We start from the raw sequence: 22,757 nt of genomic DNA, 5'->3' as shown, positions 1-22,757 counted from the left end.
AACTTGTGCTGCAGTGGCAGCGGGCAGCCCCACAGTGTTGATTTCCCAACCCCTTGTGCCACCAGGGAGGCCCCTTTCTTAAACTCTTTTCTTAAAAATGCTTCTTTTTTTTTTTTTAAGATATGTTTTATTTATTTATGCATACAAGAGCTGGGGCTTAGGCTTGAGATGCGGGTAGAGTGGGGTTGAGAGAATTCACCAGAGACAGAGTGGGGAGCAGAACAGGCGGATTGACTGAAATACACTGCTAAGGGGAAGAGCAGGTGAGACAGGATAGGTCTGCTGTGCCATGTGGGTCAACCTCCCTGGCCAGGGATCAAATTTGTGCTGCAGTGGTTGGCGATGGCTTCATAGTGCTGAGGCTTAACCCCTTGTGCCACCAGGGGACCCCTAAACAATGCTTCCTAAAAATACAAATATACATGTTTGGATGATAATCATGTGTGACTTTGCTTCAGAACACAGAGAACGCAATCTTCAAACTTTCACTGTATAAAGATTTGTTAATGATACAGACAACTGGGCCTCCCCTGGTGGCGCAGGCACTTGAACGCAGCATTGTGAAGCTGTCCGCAGCTTTTGCAGCGCAGGTTTGATCCCGACCGGCCTGCCAGCCAGCCGGTGAGGATCCCACATGGCACAGCATACCTCTCCTGTCTCGCCCGCTGCTCCCCTAAGCAGTGTATTTCATCAGTCTGCCTGGTCTGTTTTCCACTCTGTCTCTGGTGAATCCTCTCACCCTCCTACACACCTGGCCTATACCCCAGTTCTTGTATAAATAAACAAACAAATCTTTAAAAATAAAAAAAATGATACAGACAACATGCTTTGCTATTGCTAAACTTTGTGGGTAAATAATGAAGGCCTGCTGGGAACAGGACTTCTAAAATATGGCTAGAAGGCTGTGGTCCAAGGTCATTTTTGCTGGCTATAAGTGGAGGACTCTACAGCCAGAGAGCACATACATTATAACTAAAGGTATAAATTATGTGTGATATAAAACTGAATTCTTTCTAGGTAAAGATGTGCTAAATTCTGAGGCAGGGCCTCCCTGGTGGCTCAAGGGGTTAAGTCGTAGCATTATGAAGCTATCCGCAGTCTCAGAAGCTAGAGTTCGATCCCTGGCCAGGAGCTGACCCACATAGTGCAGCAGACTTCTGTCTCACCCTCTGCTCCTCTCAGCAGTGTATTTCAGTCAATCTGCCTGTTCTCTTCCCAACTGTCCCTGTGAATCCTCTCACCCCTGCACCATTGGCCTATACTCCAGTTCTTGTATGCATAAATAAATACACCTTTAAAAAAACAACAACACATTTTGTCAAAATTTGATGTTAAATTCTTACATCTTTATCAGGTAGACTGAAAAGGAATTCTCTATCAAAGCGACCAGGCCTTCGTAAAGCAGGATCGATAGAATCCAGTCTGTTGGTAGCACCAATGACCACAATTTCCCCTCTGCTGTCCAATCCATCCATAAGAGCTAGCAGTGTGGAAACAATAGAACTAAATTAAAAATAAGAGAGAAGAGATTAATCATATGGATTTTAAATTTATCATTTCATCTTTTGGTAAGATTTTATCCATTAAATATTTAAGTGAATTTTCTCAGAACATCTTATTACTTCCAGTGAATGAAAAATACCTAGAAAATAACATGGTAAATGGCACATGGAGATTAAAATCAATGAAAAACATAGTCAGTGTTTAAAAAGCCACAAAAATAATCTTGGCAATCACTTCATTAATCATAATTTCACAAAAGAATTTCAGAGTTCCCAAATATGGATTAGAAATAAAACTAATGAGTACTGGGTAGAGCAAACAGTATCTAAATATTTAAAAATATTAATTACAACTTACTATGTATAACTAATATGAAATTATAATTTAAAAAGTATAAAATACCCTGTATGTACTTATTAAAGGAACCCTAAAAAAAAAAAAAAAACAAAAAAAAAAAACCCCAAGACTATAAAGCATAAAAACAGATTTTCAATTACATTTAAGCTTTTTGCTACAAAGAGAGAATAGTAAAATGATCTCCGTATCTACCCCATCCAGTTTCAAGTTTCTGGTATTCCTTTTTTAAGTCCTTACCCAACTGTTTAAAAAAACCCAACTCACAGATATCATTTATTCCTGAAATATTTCATGCTAAGTATGTTACGTATATTGTGCTGTGAAAGGGACTTTAAGACTCCTACAATACTATGATCCAATGTAAACAATAATTCCTCATCATCCAATACCCACTTTTCCCTGATTTTCTCAAGGTATCTTTTAACATTTGATTTGTTCAAGCCAAGATCCATATATTGTATGTTGTCAAATGTCCTTCAAATCCGTAACAGTTTTTATTGCACCTTCCTCACTTTTTATTTTCTTCCTCCATGCCATTTATTTGCTGACGAAACTGAGCCATTTTCTTCTAGAATTTCCTTTATCACACTCTGAATTGTGCTGACTGCTTCCTGATGGGTTCATTTAACTTCTCCTCTAATTTCATTTTTCCTGTAAACTGGTAAGTGGATCTAAAAGCGTATAGATTCATGTTAAAGTATTGGGGCAGCATTTTTTTCCTTGAATTTATAACGATTTTTAAAAAGTTTTAAATTTTTTTAAAAAGATTTAATTTACTTTTGCGTAGAACTGGGGTGCAGGCCAGAGGTGCATGGGAGTGAGAGGATTTACCAGAGACAGAGTGGGAAGCAGAACAGGCAGATCTACTGAAATACGATGCTAAGGGGAGCAGTTGGTGAAACAGGAGAGATCTGCTGTGCCATGTGGGTTGCTCCCTGGCCGAGTGGGGATCGAACTCGTGCTGCAGTGGCTGGCAATAGCTTGATAGTGCTGTCCTTAAACCTTGCGCCACCAGGGAGGCTCTATATATTTTTCTTTGACAAAAAAATTCATCATGAGTTCATACTGATATCTCCAATTCAAGGTAAAGATTTTAGGGTGTAAACTCAATGTACTTTACATTTGTATCTTCTTTCTCTTAAGCTAAAAATCTTATTTCCTAACACATTCACAAAATTACTTATCTGCATTAGTCTACAATATTATTACTAACAAGAAAATAAATAACACGGTTCAATTATGGCCAATGCACTTACTTCTAGAGAAGTTTTATTGTCTAGATTTTTAATTCTTTGGTTAAAAAAGATTTGCATACTAAATTTTTCTCTTAAATTACATACACTTGAGATGGTGTGTACTTACAAAAATTATATTTTTTCTGTTAATATTTCTCCAATCCTTTTAGAACCATAACAAAATATAATAAGTACTCAATTACTTGAATGCAAAGTGGTGACAATATTGTTAAAAGTTTCTCCCTAAGGGAGGGAGGAGCACAGAGGACTGTGGTGATGGTGCACGGGTGCCTTGGGGAAGGAAATTCTATGGTGACTCAATCTGAGGGGGTGGGAGGAAGCAAATATTGTTTAAAAATAAAAATAAATAAAAAAATAAAAAAAAATTTTAAAAAAGTTTCTCCCTACTAACACAGTGAAATAGTATGGCTGATAATGAATTGTGTCATATATAAAAATTATATATAGATATAGATATTTTTACAATAGTACTTAACAATTATATTTTCTCAGAGCAACAAATGCAATATTGTAAATACTGTTTGGTGTTAGGAAAGTTAAATCATTCACATTACTAGATCTTGTTCCCCTTTTATGTTAATGTTATATTAATATAATAAAAAACCCAGGCATATAAGGCGGCATGTAAATATTTGCCTTTGGATACCCATAATTCATTAAGCAATTACAGGTAATTTATGAGACCATTTGAAAAGAAACTGAAAAACTAAGATGAACTGGGAACAGAATTAATTTAGATTCAAATGAGGCAATGTCACTAAGGAGAAGTGATCCCTTGGGTAAAGTTGTTTTATCATGGGGAGATAAAATCTTCCTATCATGAAAATGAGGAAATTGGGAAAATATTAGAATCTTAAACTAATTGTCATGCCCTAAGATATTTTCTTTGACTCAAATGGTGTATTAAAATTATTTGGCAACATTTAAAACATATTTAACCAAAACTTTGAAAATTAAATTTAAGGAAAGAAAATTTAACTCTATGTGAGCTTCTATACTTCAATAATGGCTGGCAATAAAAACAACTGACTACTCTCTTGTGACTGAACACTGAGTCACACATCCCCAACTCTTACTGTTTGCCTTACCTCACTGGACAGTGCACATTTAGTCTGTATCAGTTACATTTGTAAACAAGATTGTAATACTGTGCCTGAGAACACCCTGCCACCTAAAACAAGTTCATTTTCTTTTTGTATTACATATTGGGGTCCTACTACCAAAAAGGGGAAATTACTGGTGTGCAATGTTTCTTTCCCCATTCAACACTTTTATACCTCATGCATCCATCATCAATACAGCTCAAAATAGGAAGAAAGATGTATGTAAGCGCCATCAAACAAGTTTCACCTGTGAATTTGATCTTGCCTGCTTGAACGTACTGGAGCCAGACCATCGATTTCGTCAAAGAAAATAATTGATGGGCGCATCTGATAGGCCTACAAAGCAGATCCAGTGGTTGCACGTTATCAAGAAAAACCTCAAGTATATAGATTTAATATAAGCCATTTTAATCCATTTCATTTCCATGTGCTTATAAGAATTTATTTATAAATCTAAACATAAGTTCAAGAACTGTTTAAAGATTCAGAGTAAATTGTAACTATAGTTTAGTTTTATTTGCATTTTCAACTAGAAATATTTAAACTATATACTTTACTGGTTTAAATGCCTTAGACTTTATATAGTTATAGTTATTGGAACACACATACAAAAAAACTATTAGACCAAGACAAATAGAAGACAATGACATAAACTCCCTCCCTCTGTGCCAGAATGGGAAAACATTTCTCAAAGTGCCAGAGTTTTAAAAAATCTACTTCAGGGTCTCCCCGGTGGCGCAGCGGTTGAGCGCTGGGTTGCGAAGCTGCCCGCGGCCTCTGCAGCGCCGGCTCGATCCCCGGCTGCTCCCCGGCCACCGGAGGAGGGTCCCACATGGCGCGCAGACCTCTCCTGCCGCCCGCTGCTCCCCTCAGCAGTGTACTTCAGTCCTTCTGCCTGCTCTGCTCCCCACTCTGGCTCTGGTGAATTCTCTCGCCCTCCCGCGCTTCTGACTTTACCCAGTGCTTGTATAAATAAATAAATCTTTAAATAAATAAATAAACACCCTTCTAAAAAAAAAAATCTACTTCAACAGAGTTAAAATACAGCAGCTCAGTGAATTCCATAGATTAAAAAGCATTTAGAAAAAACGTAGATCATAATGTATTATCTCACAACATGCTATCAATACAATCTGAGATATCAAACTGAAAGTCACTCTGGGGCAGAACTAAACTACAACTTGCGTATGAGATGCTTTATACTGAAGACTGTCTCTTTAAGTATGAAATTACCACGCTCTCTCTAGGTATGAGACCTAGGACTCCAGAGAACTTAAGTCCAACTATTCCTTTCTCTTCTAACAATATAACTGTTCATTACAGGTTGATTTTTATCTCGCATACAAAAGAAAATGATCTAAAAAGATTACATACTTGGTTTATTTCTTCTGAGTTTATTTTTGTGAAAAGTAATTAAATTTAAGATTTATTTAATCCTTACATAATTGCATTTACATTGATTACATATCTATGTAGATAAATTTTAGTATCATACCTGATCAAAGAGCAATCGTAGCTGTCTTTCAGACTCGCCTACCCATTTACTCAGACAATCAGCACCTTTCCTCATGAAAAATGCTACTCTCTTATCTCCTTGACTGCATTCATTGGCAAGGGCTCTAGCAACCAGAGTTTTCCCAGTTCCAGGTGGACCATAAAATAAACAACCTCTGTAAAGGAAAGTTTATTTTAGCACTGCATTAAAAGATAAATGATTAAAACAACTAGAAACTAATTTTATGAATGCACTTAGTGAGTAAAAAAGTAAATGAGACAAATGAAATATTAAATATTGTTCAATCCACAAAACACAACTTAGAACACGGAATACTAATACTATGAAAGTAAGACTAAAACACAATAAAACCCTTCATTTGAAATGTGTATGTATTTTTATTCATCATGCTCACTGTATTACCTTACCTTGCATACAAGACATACTTAAAAGGACTTGATAGTTTACTTATGCAAGATATAAGGGGAAAGAAGAGGTTAAATCTATAACTTCTGGTGTCAGTGTCAGTAAAATAACATCAGAATTTTGCAAGAAAAGAAAAAACAAATTAATAATGGTTGGCTGGTAGGGATTAGAAGAACATAAAGTAATACCTGGTGAATTCACTGCTATGAGGTAACCTACAGCTATCTCAGAATATTTCCAGTTACTCATTGCTCTCAAAACAGAATTATGATAAAATGGTCTACAATCATTCTTAGTAGACATGTAAAAAGTATGTAAAAAGAGAATGTGCCAGGGATTAAGTTCTAAAAAAGTAATATGGAATATTCAATTTCAGATCATAAAATAACTGCTTTTGAAAAGAAACACTAATGGGCTTCCCTGGTGGTTAAGGGGTTAAAGTGTCAGTGCAAAAGAATAACTATAAGAAAGAAAAAAATCAAAATCAACAAACAACAATGAACCAGACACACTTCTGGGGGGGGGGGGCGGGGAAAGGAGGAATTGGGGTCAAAATTAGGGGGTTGCAATTGTACGGGGAATATTAAAAAAAAAAAAAAGAACTTATACATAGAACATTAAAAAAAAAAAAGTGTCAGTGCTATCAAGCAATCCGCAGCCACGGACGCACAGGTTCGATCCCCTGCCAGGTGGTTGACCCATATGGTATGGCGGACCTCTCCTATCTCCCCGCTGCTCCCCTCAGCAGTATATTTTAGTAGATCTGTCTGTTCTGCTCCCTGCTTTGTCTCTGGTAAATCCTCTCACCCCCCACACCTCTGACCTAGACCCCAGTTCTTGTATGCATAAATACAGCCTTAAAAAAAAATGGGTAGAGAGCCTCCCCAGTGGCTCAGTGGGTTGAGCACGGCGTTGTGAAGCTGGTCCACAGCCTCTGCAGTGCCGGTTCGATTCTTGGCCAGGGAGAAACCCACATGGCACAGCAGACCTCTCCTGTAGCACCCGCTGCTCCTCTCAGCAGTGTATTTCGGTCCCTCTGCCTGTTCTCCTCCCTGCTCTGTCTCTGGTGAGTCTTCTCACCCTCCCGCACCTCTAGCTTATACCCCAGTGCTTGTAAAAATTAAATATATCTTAAACAAAACAAAACAAAACAAAAAAGGGTAGACTCCTAGTGAAGCAGATTGAATACATTTTACATGTACTTTCCCCCTTAATTCCACTCAGTGCATGAAAAGCAAAGTGAACAACAAAAAGAGATGACATCACTTAAGATATCCCAAGAAAATTTTGCAGGTTACATGCAGATATAGAAGACACAAAGAAATGGAAAAATATTCTGTGTTCATGGGTTGGGAAAATAAAGTGTTGAAAATGGTCATAAACCTAAAGCAACTTACAGATCTAATTCAATACCTATCAAAATCCGAACAACATTTTTCAAGGAAAACCACCCCAAACAGCCAAAGCAATTGGAAAGAAAAGATAAATGGAGATATCACACTCCATGACTTCAAGCTATATACTACATAGTGAGAGTAATCAAAAAAAAGTATGGCTTAGAACAAAAACAAAAACCAGGGCCTCCCTGGTGGCGTAGCGGTTGAGCGCTGGGTTGTGAAGCTGCCCGCAGCCTCTGCAGCGCCGGTTCGATCCCCGGCTGCTCCCCGGCCACTGGAGGAGGGTCCCACAAGGCGCACAGACCTCTCCTGCCGCCCCCTGCTCCCCTCAGCAGTGTGCTTTGGTCCTTCTGCCTGCTCTGCTCCCCACTCTGTCTCTGGTGAATTCTCTCACCCTCCTGCGCTTCTGACTGTACCCAGTGCTTGTATAAACTAACTAACAAAATCTTTAAAAAAAAAAAAAAAAAGGAATACAACAGTGCAGAAGTAAGCCTACACAAATATGGGCACTTAATCTTTGACAAAGATGCTATGACATACGACAGAGAAAGGAAAGCCTCTTCAACAAACGGTGCTGGGAAACAAGCACCGTCTCACTTAAAAAAATGAAACCAGTTCATTATTCAATTCCATACAAAAAAATCAATTCAAAATGAATTAAAGTCTTACATAGAGGACCCGAAACCGAAAAATACATAAAAGAAAACATGGGAGATATACATTCCTAGGCATCAACCTCAGATATGTTACTTAGGGACTCAATTCAAGTGGAAAGGAAATAAAAGCAAAAAATAAACAAATGGAATAGCATCAAATTAAAAAGCTTTCACACAGCGAAAGAACCACAAAAACAAAAAGGCAACCTGCAGTTTGGGAGAAGATATTTGTGTATGACATGTCTGACGGGGTTAATTTAAATAAATACAATTCAACAACAAAAGAACAAACAAGCCAATCAAAAGATGAGCTAAAGAGCTAAACAAACACTTCTCCAAAGAAGACACAGATGGCCCAAAGGCACATAAAAACATGCTCAGCATCACTTATTATAAGAGAAATGCCGATCAAAACCACAGCAAGATAACACCTCACACATGTCAGAAGGGCCTGCATAGACAGCAAACAACAAATGTTGTTGAATGTATGAAGGAATTCTCGTTCACTGTTAGTAGAAGGTAAATTGGTACAGCTACTATAGAAAATGGTATAGAGATTTCTTAAAGAACTAAAAGTGAACCTACTACATGATCTGGCAATACCTTTCCTTAGCTGATTATCCAAAGAATATCAAAAAGACAATATGCACTCCTATCTTCATTATTCACAATAGCTATGCTACAGAATGAACTTAAATGCCCACCAACTAATGACTGGATAAAGAAATTGTGGTATATATACTCAATAGAATATTTCCCAGCTATTTAAAAAAGATAAAATAGTGTCTTTTGGGGTGGATCTTGATGTGATAAAGTTAAATGAAGTCAGAAAGTTAAAGACAATTATTGGATGGTTTCACTTACTTGTAGAGTATAAGTAATTGAAGAAATCAAACTGGCAAAACACAAAAGTAACTCTATGAAAAATAAAGTAGAGGAGAGGGGTGAGAGGAGGGATAGGAGAAGAAAAATGACAGGGTAGTGGCAGAGGAACATCAGTGACGGATGAGTGTAGAATATGAACGTTTAAGTATGACGCTGTACTCCCAAAATTATAGTTATGTAAAGGAATGTCAAATCAGTAAAAAAATGATTAAAAAAAAATACATGACCTGAGCAAACCTGGAAAAGCTAAAAAATCTAAATAAAAAAGCCCCAAATAATAAAGTCAATTTATAAAACCACCGTTAAGAGTTTAGAAGCAGGGCCTCCCGGGTGGCGCAGCGGTTGAGTGCCGGGTTGCGAAGCTGCCCGCAGCCTCTGCAGCGCCAGTTCCATCCCTGGCTGCTCCCCGGCCACTAGAGGAGGGTCCCACATGGTGCGCAGACCTCTCCTGCCGCCCGCTGCTCCCCTCAGCAGTGTACTTCGGTCCTTCTGCCTGCTCTGCTCCCCACTCTGGCTCTGGTGAATTCTCTCACCCTCCTGCACTTCTCACTGTACTCAGTGCTTGCATAAATGAATGAATGAATGAATGAATGAATGAATGAATAAATAAATAAATCTTAAAGAAAAAAAATTTAAAAAGAGTTTAGAAGCAATGTATTTCAAGGCAGGAATGAAAGGTAAGGTTGAAGGAGGAAGGGGTAACAGTGAGACCTTGATTCTCTGCTCCTATCCTATGCAAGCAACTTACTGGGGTGGTTTATTTTCTGGATGAGTTAGAAAGTCCATACCTACTGGTGCAACCAACTAACACTCAGTTTCACTGCTAAAATGCTGGCAGCCAGGCTGATAATTTTCACAAAACTGTAAGATTCATCTCTGGGAAAAAAACACCCATAGATACTGACTTTGAGGATTTAGCCCCACTAATGAGCTTTAGGGAGGAAAAAAAAGAAAAAAAAAAAAAAGGGGGCTTCTTTAACAGACAGTTAAAAAGAGTTAACTCTCTTTTTAACAGAGAGTCAAGGGATCACTAGATACTTAAGGAAGGCCTCTATCATCAAGAGACCAAAAGAGAGAAAAGGTAAGAAAAGTAAATTAATCTAGAAGGTCTAACATTTATCTGACATGAATTAAGGAAAGAGCAAAAAATGAAGTGGAAGTTACCAAAGAAACAAAAAAATTGTCTAGAAATCAAAGAATCAAAGACACATTTCAAATTACAAAGATATTGAACAACAAAGGGGGAGGGGAAAAGGACATTAATAAAGTGTGAAGTTACATTCTCAAAGAAGAAAATAGGGCCTCCCAGGTGGCGCAGTGGTTGAGCGCTGGGCTGCGAAGCTATCCGCAGCCTCTGCAGCGCTGGTTCAATCCCCGGCCGCCAGGTGAGGGTCCCACATGGCGCGCAGACCTCTCCTGCCACCCGCTGCTCTCCTCAGCAGTGTATTTCGTCATTCTGCCTGCTCTGTTCCCTGCTTTGGCTCTGGTGAATCCGCTTACTCTCCGCGCTTCTGACTGTACCCAGTGCTTATGTAAATAAATAAACAAATCTCTTAAAAAAAAAAAATTGATACAATCTCAGGATATTCCTAAAATGTGTTTTAGTGAAGCACAACTATAAACCAAAAGGCCTCAGCTAAACCAAGGAAGCAGGGAACTCCGCACTGAAAGAAACATAAAAGTAATTCCATGATGATGGTGATGGTAAGACCAAAGGCTTAGTTACGCTACAAGACTAAGAGCAAAGGGAAGCAGAGCAAAGGCTTTAGGAAGATGTGTTAAGAAAAATGAGGAGCTAACATGTTACTTGACATATATATGACTACTGAAAAGAATTTTATAACGAAGATTACATGGATGAACTAATAAGGACACATCAAAGCGTATACAAAAAAACAATGCCCTACTCCCAACACACACCCCCCAAACCAGACAAGAATTAAAGCTGAGGGTGGAAGAAGAAGCTGTAAAAGAGAGGAAATAGTCATATTATGCAATATATGGGTCAGCTCTAGGAAATTATCACATAACCATAAAGTAAACCTGTGTATCAATTCAACAATTTTATTTATTTATTTATTTATTTATTTATTAAAATGATGTTGCATGAATATGATCTTTTTTTTTTGGGGGGGGGTTTATTTATTTATTTATTTTTATACAAGCACTGGGTACAGTCAGAAGCGTGGGAGGGTGAGAGAATTTACCAGAGCCAGAGCGGGGAGCAGAGCAGGCAGAAGACGGAAGTACACTGCTGAGGGGAGCAGCGGGCGGCAGGAGAGGTCTGCGCGCCATGTGGGACCCTCCTCCGGTGGCCAGGGAGCAGCCGGGGATTGAACCGGCTCTGCAGAGGCTGCGGGCAGCTTTGCAACCCAGCGCTCAACCGCTGCGCCACCGGGGATGCTGGCAGCCAGGCTGATAATTTTCACAAAACTGTAAGTAAAGCATCTTTATAGGACAAGCTTTATTAAATGTATGAAGTCACAAGAGATATCATTTTCAAAGAATCAATTTTGAAACCATTTTTCATGTGAAATATTAAGAAAGTAAAAATATTCAAAGCATCCAGTTCCTTGGAGAAGTATAATTACTGTCAAGTTGGAAAATTTAAATAGAAAAGTACCAATTTTCTGTACAATAACAGCATAACACAGATTCTGGTTAAAAAATGTAATCAGATTACCTTGGAGGCTGAATTTTGAATTTCTCAAAGACTTCTGGGTAAAGTAGTGGAAACACCACCATTTCTTTTAGAGCTGCAATATGATTAGATAGGCCTCCAATACTATCAAATCGCACCTGGTAATAGAAGAGTAACGTTGAAATTATTAATTTTTAAGCCAAATTGTCACTCCATCCCCAAACCATCCCCAGACCACAGTCAACTGAGTAACAGTATCTTAGTTGCAGTGTGATTATTAAATAATATGTAAAGACTTAACTTTCTGATGAAAAAAAAACTTTTCTCTTTAATTTTTAAAACTAAACTAAAACAAAAAACAATATACAGTTTAAGAATATGCTTCAAAATACTACTCACTGAAGAATCGAGCTGCATTGGGTCAACATCAGCAAGACTTGCTCCAATTTTCATTCGATCTTTATAAATTCCTTTTAATTCATCTTTCCGAAAATTTAGTGGCAGGCATCTGTTAAAAAAAAAAAAAAATCCTTCAACTCACCTTCCTCCCCAAATTCCACATTAGAATAGGGATATTGTTCTTTTTTTTTTTTTTTAAACATTTATTTCTTTATGTGTGTAAGAACTGGTATCGAGGCCAGAGGTGTGGAGGGTGAGAGGATTTACCAAAGACAGAGCAGGGAGCAGAACAGGCAAACTGACTGAAAACACTGCTAAGGGAAGCAGTGGGCAAGAAAGGAGAGGTCTGCTCCGCCATGTGGGTATCTCCCTGGCTGTCTGGGATCTAATTTGTGCTGCAGAGGCTGTGATAGCTTCATAGGGCTGTGCTTAACCCCTTGAGCCACCAGGGAGGCTCGGGATATTTTTCTTATAAATTAAAAAAAATTTCAACTGGAGCAATCTTGAGATTATGTATTATAAATTCTTCATTTTCCTTATAGGCTGAGAACTTAAAGTGTTAGAAAAACATATTATCTATCTGAAGCCTTACTGTAAGATTAAAGATATACAACCAAATGAAAATATTGGTTTTTCAAGATGACACAGCAACTTCAAGAAATTCATGGTTGAGAATTCACAGTATCAATATACATTACAATGACTGTGTGTAACACATGCAGAATGTTTACCATTTGGCAAAGAGTATTTTAGTTTAGGTATTTTATATGGAATGGTTCATTAAATCCTAGTAGTCTTATGAGGTTGGTATTTTTATTTTTCCTACTTTAAAAGAAAGCCAAAGTACAAAAAGTTCAATTAACATGACCAAGGTCGGGTCTCCCTGGTGGCACAGGCAGTTGGGTGCAGGGCTGTGAAGCTGTCCGCAGCCTCTGCAGTGCCCATTCGATCCCTGTCAGCTGTGGAGATACCCACATGGCATGGCAGACCTCTCCTGTCTAGCCCGCTGCTCCCCTCAGCAGTATATTTCAGTCATTCTGCCTGTTCTGTTCCCCACTGTCTTTGGTGAATCCTCTTGCCCTCCCACACATCTGGCTTGTACCCCGGTTCTTGTATAAATAAATAAATCTTAAAAACTATATATATTTAAAAACAAAACAAAACAAATAAACATGACCAAGGTCACAAACTACTAAGTGGCCGAGCCAGGAATCAAACACAAGCTGTGTCACCAGACATGCAACAACTTTTGCTATAAAATCTCCCAACAAAATGTTGAGTCCACCAGCATTTGGATAGAAACCAATCTTCTCAAGCAAGGAAGTGTTACTACTTTCAAAAAAGTTACGGTAGATTTCAGAGAATATACCTAGAAGAACCTGCTTGTTTTCTAGATGGGAGAATGAAAACTGATGCTATCAGATGGTAAGATATCTGTATGAGAATGCCTAAGAAAGAAGCACAATTGAACACCAGTAAAATCAGACCATGCTTATTCACCCAAGTGTTAATTCTCTCTTGCCCTAAAAATAAATTGCCCATGAGGAATTTATACATTGATCGAAGGGACACAAAATTTCAATTGTGGCTTCTTAAATAATTCTTAATATAAACACAAGTATATAAGATAAAACCCACAGAAGTAGATGCCTATTTCTACAAATGAAGGCAAAGAAAAAACCAACTAATCTAAGTATACAGCTTTTGCTTTAACTCACTGTTGTCTAATAGAAATGAAATGCAAGCCACAAAGAAATTTAGATTTTGTTACCCATCCTAAGCAAAGAAAAAAGTAAAATTAATTTTCATAATTTTCTTTATTCTATCAAGAATATTATCAAATCAATATACAAACAATATTTTTAAAATTGGGATAGTTTATAATCTTTCTGCACTAAGTCTTTGAAATCCAAGAGTGTATCTTTCACAAAAGCTTATAGTATGTATCAATTCAGACTCACTATATTTAAAGAATTTAACAGCCGCACATGGTTAGTGCCTACCACACTGCTGTAACATGATTAATAAAGGATGCAAAGAATGTGATATAAAGAATGACTGGTTTACATGCCCCTTTAATTATGTTCAAACTGCTTCGTCAAGCACTGCTTTCTATTCTAAAAATACCATGTTTTTAGAATCTAAACACTACATTTCTCATTTGCCCACCCATACCTGTAAAGGAGAATCATCCTTGTCCTATCTACTCAGATAATTATTGTGAAAATCAAATGAGTTGATTAGTACACGTGGAGACTTACATTATATGGAGGATGAAATGAGTAAATCCTTCAATTTTCCTTGAGTTCTATAATAAGAACGTATTGTCATAAACAAAACATATATATTTGGAATGAAAAAATTTAGTTGCTTCCTCAAATTAGTGTTTACCAGGCACCATTTTGAGTTATATAATGGCTGTTCAAGAAGACATGATCGTAACCTACTATTAGTTTCAAGGTTAGACATTTCAAACAAGACAGTATGTACAGGTTTGTACATTAACCTGTTGCGTAATTTTTCAATTAGTCAAGCTGTACCTATTCCCAAATTATTCAGTTTCTTACCACCTAAAAAGAAAAAGAAAAAAAGCTGGCAATTTAAAAAGGTATCAATATGGCATATACCTGTTGATAGCTCTATTACGGCTCTTTTTTCTTCGCCTCTCAAACTGCTGTTCATCATCAGAAGAGGAAGATGAAGTAGAGTCACTACTGTGGATTGCATGCCTTCGCCTAAAGTAAAGAAAACTGAAATTATGATGGAGAAGGGCAGGGGAAAAAAGGCGTAAGACACAATCATCAGAAATACCTAACAATCCAAATAGGTTTATGATAAGATTAATACATTTGCTGAACAAATAAAGTAATCTTAATTTTTTTTTTTAAAGATTTATTTATTTATACAAGAACCAGGGTACAGGCCAGATGCGCGGGAGGGTGAGAGATTCACCAGAGACAGAGCGGGGAACAGAACAGGCAGACTGATGAAATACACTGCTGAGGGGAGCAGCGGGCAAGACAGGAGAGGTCTTCTCGCCATGTGGGTTAGTCCGAGGCCGGCACTGCAGAGGCTGCAGACAGCTTCACAGCGCAGCGCTCAACTGCCTGCGCCACCGGGGAGGCCCAATTGGTTGTATTTTTGAAGGTAATAAAATACTTGGATAACGAAGAAGAAAAAAGAGGACACTGCAATAGAGCTGACCATTAAATGTTCATTAAAATAGGGCATGACCCAAGCAGAGTGATTCTTAATCTTGATTTAAATCAGTTTTCCTCAAAGAGCAAGATAGGATAAAGAGGATATGACCATCTTTGGGATTGTAATTTTTTTTAAAAAAGATTTATTTATTTATGCATATAAGAACTGGGGTATGGGCCAGAGGTGTGGAGGGTGAGAGGATTCACCAGAGACAGAGTGGGGAGCGGAACAGGGGGATTGACGGAAGTACACTGCTGAGGGGAGTAGTGGGCGAGACAGGAGAGGTCTGCTGTGCCATGTGGGTAGCTCCCTGGCAGGGGATAGAACTTGTGCTGCAGAGGCTGCAGTTAGTTTCATAGGTTGCGTCTTTACCCCCTGTGCCACCAGGGAGGCCCTGGGATTGTAATTTTTGAAAGTACCTTCAATGTTTCATGATAAATAGTTTCACATTTGGAAGGGAATACCTATTTCCAAATGTCAAAAAACCGTAAAAGGAGAAAATGAGAAATTTCATGTAAACAAATCAAGAAGGGTAAAAACTTAGGAAAAAATAAATAAGATGGGTCTTTTATCTACAGTATAGTATTAATTTTGTAAAGTCACAACTGTCATATATGTAGATGAGTTGTCCAACTCATATGAGCCTCAATTTTCTCACTTAACCACATAAAAGATAAAAATATCAAATTCATAGGTTGGTATTAAGATTTTTTAAAAAAAGTAATCATTTCTACTACTGGACAATTAATTGCAAAAGACCTATGCGAGGGGGGCGTTGCAGGGGAAGAGGGGAGGTGTGCAAAGAATCTGACTGGGAAAACCTTTAATCACTCTATTTGCTCAGGGTCTAAGCTTTTCTTGAGTCAGAGTGTTATTACAGCTAGGTAATTTCCAAAATGTAAAAAGTTCACAAACTATTATTTGGATAATGTAGACCCAGAACTTTGTACCTAAAAAATTCTGAAAACATATCTTTCTATTAATTTGAAATGTCATAAAGGCAATTTATACTTATTATGACTACTCAAATGTTTTGCTATAGAATATACTTCACTACATTGTTGTAGCACAGATGCCCCCTGCAAGGTTTATGTTGCACATTATGTGTATTGCATGTTACCTTTGTAAATCACTCCCTGCCACCCACAATCTGAAACACAAGTGGCCCCAAAGATTTCGGATAAGAGATTGTGAAAACACAGAAATAAGTGAGAAAATATTCCTTTACTGTTCATCTACCCACACACACCCAAGGTAAGCCTGAAACTAAAGCTAGCATAAGTCCACAGTTTTATAAGAACAACTGATTTAATATTACTATTAATATTAGAGATTCTAATTTGTAGTCACATAATTCACATAAATGTTTATGGTTTCACCATGCAGCCACATAGACTAACTTCACAGTTAGCACACAGTTACTGAGTGCTTCTGGGAATTCTTCATATTATTTCATTCTTTTTTTTTTTAAGATTTAATTTATGCATACAAGAACTGGAGTACAGGCCACAGGTGCAGGGGGTGAAAAGATTCACCAGAGACAGAGTGGGGAACAGAACAGGCAGACTGACTGAAATACACTGCTGAGGAAAGCAGTGGGTGCGTCAGGAGAGGTCTGCTGTGCCATGTAGGTAGCTCCCTGGCTGGGGACTGAACTCATGTTGTAGTGGCTGCAGAGAGCTTCATAGGTTGCATCTTAACCCCTTGAACCACCAGGTAGGCCTTCATTCATTCTTTATTAATGTTAAAGCTATTAAATATGTCAGAGTGTAACATGTAAACTTAAGGTGTTCCTATTAATTTGATACATTTATATACTGTAATATGAATGTGACTGTAGCAATAATAAGCACCTATCATATTACATTATTATCCTTTCTTTTTTAATGGTTAGAATAAATTCTAGTCTCTTAGCAAGTTCGATGATTATTCCCAAAGTTCAGATCTACATACTAATAATGCTGGTGACACAATAAAATCCTTTGAACTAATACGAAATTTCCAACGTTTGATTAACAATGTGGGTACTTTTAAACACTTCAATTGTAAAAAAACATATGTAGCACTCAATGTGGTTCACACACTAAATACTTATACGTATCAATTCACCTAATTCTTAAAATACTGTAAGATAGGACCTATTATCTTCATCCCACAGTTCAAAAATCTAAAGCACAGACTGCCTGGTAACTTGCCAAAGATCACTAATAAGTGCTAGACCTGAACGTGAAGTCCAGGGCAGGCCTAGTCATGAGTCCAGGTTCTTCGTAATTATTCTATACTGAAGAAAGGCCATTATTTCAGGTTACAAAGGATTATAAACACATATACCCACACTCGCTTTTTTCATTTTACTAAAAACTTTTAAAAAGGGGCATGGACAAGCACTGGAACAGCATTTTAAACCTAACCAGAGCTCTTAAGAGTTACCAGTTCTATGGGCCTCCCCTGGTCGCACAGGCGGTTGAGCACAGCGCTGTGAGACTGTCCGCAGCCTCTGCAGTGCAGGTTTGATCCCGGCCGGCCGGCAAGGGTCCTCCTACATGGCGTGGCAGACCTCTCCTGTCTTGCCCGCTGCTCCCCTCAGCAGTGTATTTCGTCAGTCTGCCTGTTCTGTTCCCTCCGGTGAATCTTCTCACCCTCCCGCACAATTGGCCTATACCCCAGTTCCTGTATAAATAAATAAATAAATCTTTAAAAAAGAAAAAGTTGTCAGTTCTAGTGCCTTGACAACAGGTAAGGAGTATTTTGGAATATTAGCAAAAACAATTGTGCTATTATGTTATCTTCTTATTCAAAGGGGTTAAGTTTATCCCAGAAATTGCAAACTTAAGCTGAAAAATAAACCTTAAGGGCCTCCCTGGTGGTGCAGGCGGGTGAGCGCCGCACTGTGAAGCTGTCCGCAGCCCCTGCAGCGTGGGTTCGATCCCAGCCGGCCGTCAAGAATCCCACATGGCGTGGCAGACCTCTCCTGTCTCACCACCTGCTCCCCTCAGCAGTGCATTTTCAGTCAGTCTGCCTGTTCTGCTCCCCACTCTGTCTCTGGTGAAGCCTCTCACCCTCCTGTGCTTTTGACTGTACTCAGTGCTTGTATAAAAAAATAAATCTTAAAAAAAGAAAAAAAAAAAGGCGATGAAATATTCATACCACCTTGCAAGAAAGTTAAAGAGAAAAAAAAAGCTTCAAAAGGTAACTGTCAAAAGATCAGGTGATAACAAGCATTAGTAAAAATGTGGAAAAATTGGAAGTTTTAGACGCTGCTTTATGGGAATGTAAGATGGTGCAGACATTTTGGAAAACAATTTGACAATTCCGCAAAACATTAAATATAAGCATATGACCTAGCAATTCCACTTCAAGATATACACCCAAGAGTAATGAAAATATGTATACATGTGAAGTTGCATATTCAAATTCATAGCAGGCCTTTACACAATAGCTAAAGTGGAAACAAAATAAATGTCTAGGGGCCTCCCTGGTGGCTCAAGGGGTTAAGCACCACACCATGAAGCAATCCGTAGCCTCTGCAGCATGAGCTCAATCCTGAGCTCTATCTCCGGCTGGCCAGGGAGCAACCCACATGGTGCAGCAGACCTCTCCTGATGCGCCCACTGCTCCTCTCAACAGTGTACTTTGGTCAATCTGCCTTTTCTGTTCCCCACTCTGTCTCTGGTGAATCCTCTCACCCCCCGTATCTCTGGCCTGTACCCCAGCTCTTGTACACTATTAAATAAATCTTAAAAAAAAAAAAAGTCTATCAACTGATCAATGGATTAACAAAATATGATATACTCATGTACTGGAATCTTCCTAGACAATAAAAAGGAATGACATACTGATACATGCAACCATGTGCATTTACACTGAAAGTGTTATCCCAAATGAAAGAAGCCAGTAAGAAAAGATTCCACTTAAATGAAATACCCAGAAAAGGCAACTCTATAGAAACAAAAAGTGAATGCTATTACTGGGGTCTTCCTGGTTGCGCAAAGGGTTAAGCACAGCTCTGCAAAGCTATCTGCAGCCTCTGCAGCTCGAGTTAGATCCCTAGCCAGCCAAGGAGCTACCCACCTGGCATAGCAGACCTCTCCTGCCTCGCCCCCTGATCCTCTTAACGATATAGTTCAGTGAATCTGCCTGTTCTGCTCCCCTCTGTCTTTGGTGAATCCTCTCAACCCCCCACACTTCTGGCCTACACCCTAGTTCTTTCACACAAAATAAACAAAAACAAAACAAAACAAAATATATGTATACATATAAATATATCTATATATATATATAAACTTTAAGGGAGTTATCAAAACCAACACCAAGAAGGTCACTGCATAAAATAATGTGCCCTATACTTTAGACGTGTCAGAATCCTCCAATAGTTTATAAGATCTCCAGGTAAAAATCCTGGGTTAGTCATTTTTATACCCACAGTGCTTCACAAGCAGTAGTACTCAAACATTTGTTAAATAATTAAGAGAGGGGGAAAATCCTTTACCCATGGAGTTATGAAAAAATGTGAGACATCTTCCCAACACAGAATGAGTAGACTCTGTAAACATGAGCACTCCGGAACCAAAGGGGCAGAAAGGTTTCCTACTCTCTGGATGATATGTTGTTTATAAAGAAAGTCAATGAGCAGCATGTTACTTCTAGAAACAAATGCATTAAAGATGGGAAAAGAAATTAAATCTCAAAGTAACTACCAGTCTCACTTCTGCTCACTCTTAGAGAGACCTGTCCCTTAAATTAGGCAACCAAGACAGCTGCTCTGGGCATATGCTTGGTGGTGATTTCACAGAGTACTATACTTTCCTTTTCTGAAGATCATTAAACTTCACTACTAAGTCTTTCACAATATGGCACCAATGAAAAGTACCAAAACACGGCATCGTTGGGAGTAATTTATCTTGGGCATCCCTGACAGGCTGAGTTTGCGTTCCTGGTTCTCCATCTCTCCTCTGGTTGTGTGAAAAGGGATGATGAAACAAGAAATCTAGACTGTATACTTGTGATTTTAAGAATCTTAAAATAAAAAGACCTAAGGACACATGCAGTATTTCATTTTCCCTGTGAGAGCAGTTGCCAGCACTTTCAAGGTGCTTCCTTCCATGACCAAAACATGGTCAGATAGTCTGCTTCTATGAGATTTCAAGAATTGTTGCCATAGCTGCAGTCTCATAGGATTTCACTTTTACTTCTTAGCAAATTAATAGCATTAGGGAAAAAGTACCATTTCCTAAACCAATGTCATTTCCCCCCCCCTGCCATTTTAGTCTTCACCAACAAACTGTCTCATTCATAAACTACTAGTACATCGAAAGTTCTAATGCATCAGAAAGTCATTTATTATTTAGGAGAATGAGCAAATAACAAGAATTCTCTTTTGAACTTAAATATGAGACAAGCGACAAGTGTGGGGATGCAGAAGGAAAAGGAATTCACAAATAATTTGAACAAAGAAAATTAATGTTCCCTATATGTAAGAGAAACAAATTAAAAAGTAGACCCAGAAAAGGATGGCGAGTGTCATGAGCAGTCCAGAAGTTATATAGCTTAGAAAGTTTGTCATGGTAGGAAAATATGTGTGTGATAGATTAAACCTATGCTCTAACTTAGTGAAGATTAAATGAAACTGTCTATATAAATGCTTAATACCAAGCAGGGAGTACAGAAACTAAAGCAAAGGTATTAAAGTGTGGAACAATGACAAACTACCTTACCATGGTAGTTACTAACAATACCTATCAGTGGAAGCAAAAATAAAAACTAGACGGCAGTAGTAGGGATTAGAGCAGTAAAGACATACAGCTAAATCTTCCAAATATACTCAATTCTGGAATCAGACAGCACTGTGAAATTCTATATTGATACACCCAATCCTAAAACTCTAGAATCCCACCCTAACATAGCCGCAATGTTGTCATGAATCAATCACTACTTCAGAAGCAAACCTGTTCATTCGTTTACAATAAGGACTTCTTGGTCCCGCAGAAGATAGTCGATATCTTGATCTTGCAGGAGAAGCTGGGCCACTGTAAAATATATTGGGCTTTCTCTGGTGACGAGGTTCTAAAAAACAAAACAACAACAACAAAAAATCACATCTATATGATACGTAAGTATAATTTTGTACTTCATCAAAATACTACAAGAGTGCTTCTCTCATGAAAATACTAATACACATATATTAGAATATTTTACTGATCATGTTTTAAATCATTTATGTCTACAGAGTTGCCACTGAAATTATGGACAGCAGAGACACCAACCAAAACACACTGGCCATAAACAACCATTATGATTACACTGATGTATAACAGCTGATTATAAGCCCTGCACATGTTAATAAGTATTGAGGCTCAAAACTGATATAAATCGAAAGCACTCCTAATTATATATACTAACAAAATAAACTAAGTAGAAAACTGTGGAATCAAATAGACAAAAACATAGATTTCAAAATAGCCCAATTATTTGCTTTGGTCAAGGCTAACATTTAACTTTCTCTGGAAGAACTGACTTCTTAAACATTTAGGATAGATATGAAAGACAAAGGTCAAGAGTAGTTAAGAAAATAAAGACAGAAAGAATAGAGGATGAGTAGTAAACATAAAGGTAATATAAGTACATCTCCTGGAAAAAATACATATACCACATACTTTCCAATGGAGCTTGGTAATATACAGTGGCTTTTCTCTGTCTAAGATAGTATCGTTTCTGATTATCTTCTTCTCCATCTTCTTCATCTTCATCATCATCATCTTCATCTTCTTGGTCTTCCCCCTCTTCAGATGATTCTGCAGTTAAGAAACATTTACTTTCAGGATACTCAGCAAAATGTTAATTTTTAACATCAGGGAAATGGGATGATCTACTTATAGATTGTTCATAGAAAGAATCTAATTTTTTTTGTAACATGAAATGAAGATTTTTAAAAATAAATGATAGAATTAAAAATAACTAAGGGGGGGAAGTAAAGAAAGTTGTCTGAAGGCTGTTTTAAGTACTAACCTAAAGTTTATAATATTGCCATAAATTTCATCAATATAGGAGACTAAAAAACTTAAGCTCCAAGTTACTGACAAAATTTAGTATCACCTCACTTTGCTTTTGCCTATTTTAAACTTAAGTTTCACATTCCATCCAACCCTTGTAGCTGTTGAGTTACTTGTACCAAAACTCAAATAATCTACTTAACGATAGTGTAAACTACCCTCACCAAACACTTAAAATCAATTTCATTAAACTGGTTATAACTCAAGAAAAATTCTAATATATCACAGCAGAAAATCATCAACAGACTAGTAAAACTAAATTTCAGTTACCTTTAACTAAGATAGGCACAGAGAAACGTGTTGTCCGTTGATGTACTATTTAAGCAAACCAATTTTATTTACTTCAAAACTGATTTCAAATACTTTCGCAAACAAAACATATTATCCTT

General features: G+C 37.8%; 1 protein-coding gene across 4 annotated transcripts in view; it reads right to left on the bottom strand.

The window, feature by feature from the left end:
* ATAD2 (ATPase family AAA domain containing 2) overlaps positions 1 to 22,757 on the bottom strand; it is a gene marked incomplete at both ends in the record, with an annotated part of 57,051 nt that overhangs the window by 20,627 nt on the left and 13,667 nt on the right. For 3 of the 4 annotated variants that reach the window (XM_084230435.1, XM_084230433.1, XM_084230432.1), the window contains 8 exons: positions 1,344 to 1,503; positions 4,467 to 4,555; positions 5,715 to 5,889; positions 11,762 to 11,877; positions 12,119 to 12,227; positions 14,746 to 14,853; positions 21,265 to 21,382; positions 21,973 to 22,110. In XM_084230435.1, the coding sequence (XP_084086561.1) occupies positions 1,344 to 1,503; positions 4,467 to 4,555; positions 5,715 to 5,889; positions 11,762 to 11,877; positions 12,119 to 12,227; positions 14,746 to 14,853; positions 21,265 to 21,382; positions 21,973 to 22,110 (1,013 nt within the window). The remainder of the gene's footprint in view (positions 1 to 1,343; positions 1,504 to 4,466; positions 4,556 to 5,714; positions 5,890 to 11,761; positions 11,878 to 12,118; positions 12,228 to 14,745; positions 14,854 to 21,264; positions 21,383 to 21,972; positions 22,111 to 22,757) is intronic. The other variant, XM_084230434.1, reaches the window with a different exon arrangement.

This window comes from Talpa europaea, assembly GCF_964194135.1.
Source record: "Talpa europaea genome assembly, chromosome: 3".
Classification (NCBI taxonomy): Eukaryota; Metazoa; Chordata; class Mammalia; order Eulipotyphla; family Talpidae; genus Talpa; species Talpa europaea.
This window is presented reverse-complemented; position numbering and strand designations above follow the sequence as displayed.